The sequence below is a fragment of the Python bivittatus genome, unplaced genomic scaffold, assembly GCF_059951505.1.
Source record: "Python bivittatus isolate LINGU-HERP-01145 unplaced genomic scaffold, Pbiv_v1 ctg000020_np1212, whole genome shotgun sequence".
NCBI lineage: Eukaryota > Metazoa > Chordata > Lepidosauria > Squamata > Pythonidae > Python > Python bivittatus.
In genome coordinates, this window is record NW_028277030.1 from 110165819 (window position 1) to 110167986 (window position 2168).

The window sequence follows — 2168 nt, forward strand, 5'->3', positions numbered from 1 at the left end:
AAGACCACCACCACCACCGGCACCTACTTATAAGGTAATACGCAGAAAAGATACAGAGGAGTTTGTGTTCCATTTACAGTCTAATAAGACTTACATTTATGACACTGTGGCTTTGTCCCAAAATCTGCTGCAGGAAGGTAACCCTGAATTAGCAAAGGATTGTTGGATATGTTTACCTATAACCCCAAGCCCTTCCTGTCTCAGCAGAATGGTGGTACAAACTCAAGACTAAATTAGTTTTCACAGGAGAAAGACCCCCAAGTGGACTTGCTCGATCTTATTTTGATACACTTAAGAGGATGATACTGAGAATGGGACTAAAGCAAGCCCCCCCCCCCCATAGATGGGCCTGTTGCAATTGGAGTAGAAATGCTAGATAAAACACCAATGTGCGTTCAGCGTCATGATCCCCATGAACCCAAGAGATGAGTGGAAGTGGGGAAAATTGATGTGAATGCTTGTGCCATGATAGTTTCAATGGTTCGTGATCATACTTTCACAATGGTGAAAGCTATGCATGAAGCCACAAAACAGCTCAAAGATGTGTATTTAACCAAAAGATCCAGAGTAACTATTCTGGAAGGAAACATGACAGAGAACTGGTGTCTGAATAAACCTGCTTACGACCAGTTTGATTTCCTCCCTTGGCTCTTAAAGGGCAAGAAGGGAAAGGATTGTTTCCCTATTCCCCAAAGATCCCAAGAGGGACAATGGGAAGACTCCTCATATTTTGTGGACCCTTCTCTGCCAGGCGTGGTAGTAAACAAATCAATGGAAGCCCCTGTAAGCCCACAAAAAGGGGTTCAACCATTGGTTGGAATGTATGTGACTGAGACTTACACTGTGAAGTTCAGTGACAGTACCCAGGAAAAAGATTTTGAATTCACTTTGAGACTATGCCTGGAAGAGGGAGGAGTTTTCTTTCTCTGTGGGAACAAGGCATTCCGATGCCTGCCCCTTGACTGGGAAGGAATATGTACTTTAGCCTTCCTGTCTCCTGATATTGGAGTTATTGTAAATAAGCAAGACCCGCCAATCCCTTTGGTAGGACACATTCGAAAGAAAAGATTCCCACTTCTTCTTCCCCTGTTAATCGCTATCGGAGTTGCCACGGGAACTGGGATTGCTGGAATAACCCATTCTGCTATCACATTTCAACAACTGTCAAAAGATTTCCAAAGTAGCCTGGATCAAATTGCGCAAGGAGTACTTGAACTCCAGAACCAACTGGATTCATTAGCAGCTGTAGTTCTCCAAAACAGACGAGGCCTGGATCTTCTCACAGCTGAGAAAGGGGGCCTCTGTCTCTTTTTGGAAGAAGAGTGTTGGTGTTTTTACACCAACAAATCAGTAGTAGTTCAACAGGTTGTTAAAGACCTGCAAGAAAAAGCTTCTGAGATAAGGCAAAGACTTGCAAATGCAGACCAATGGTTTTCCTGGCTACCTGGAAGCGCCTGGATAAAATAGGTATTATTTTTGCTGTTATGTTCAGTTGCTGGATTAATATTCATTCCATGTATAGTTCCTTTAGTGAGAAAATTAGTGATGTCTGCAGTAGCTGACATGACTGTGGTGGCTTCCCCCCCCTCAGCTAACAAACCAGCGACAATATTGGTCCTTAAGCCTATTCCCAAGGACTGTGTTCCATTGATGAATTCATAAACATTGACTGATTGTTTACCTTTGTCCCTTTAAGCTTTTGCTGACTTACTAACCAATGAATCTGTTAATGATGTATCTTGCTTAATTAACTGACTACATAAGAAACATCTTATGTTCAAAAGCAAAGGGAGGAAATGAAGGGCATTATTTTGATACACAATTTTATATTCTATATATACACAATTTTATATTTTATATATTTATATATACTTCACATAATGTATAACCATACCTGTAACAGTGCACTCTATTTGATTTCTAAAGGGTTAACTTGCTTTTGTTTTGTAAAGAGCACTGGTTTCTTCCTCCCCCCTTATCTCTTTGCTGAATGCCCGATTATCTTCAAATAAGCAATTAGCCGAGTACAAGCTCAATGTTGTACCAAGCTTTTTGCAACAGTTGTGAGGCCCTACATTCTAGAGAAAGATAAGAAGAATCTGGTATGCCATTCCCTTGGTAACCAGAAGAAAAAGTTACATTTAAGTTTACCTTCCTAAGAACCACCT

At 41.1% G+C, this 2168-nt stretch overlaps 1 protein-coding gene across 1 annotated transcript; it reads left to right on the forward strand.

Annotated features, from left to right (window-relative positions):
* The first annotated feature begins 465 nt into the window (after nt 1-465).
* LOC148217152 (syncytin-B-like) lies at nt 466-1467 on the forward strand. The gene has a single exon (XM_088132304.1). The coding sequence runs from the start codon at nt 466-468 to the stop codon at nt 1465-1467; it is 1002 nt and encodes a 333-aa protein (XP_087988430.1).
* Nucleotides 1468-2168: the final 701 nt, after the last annotated feature.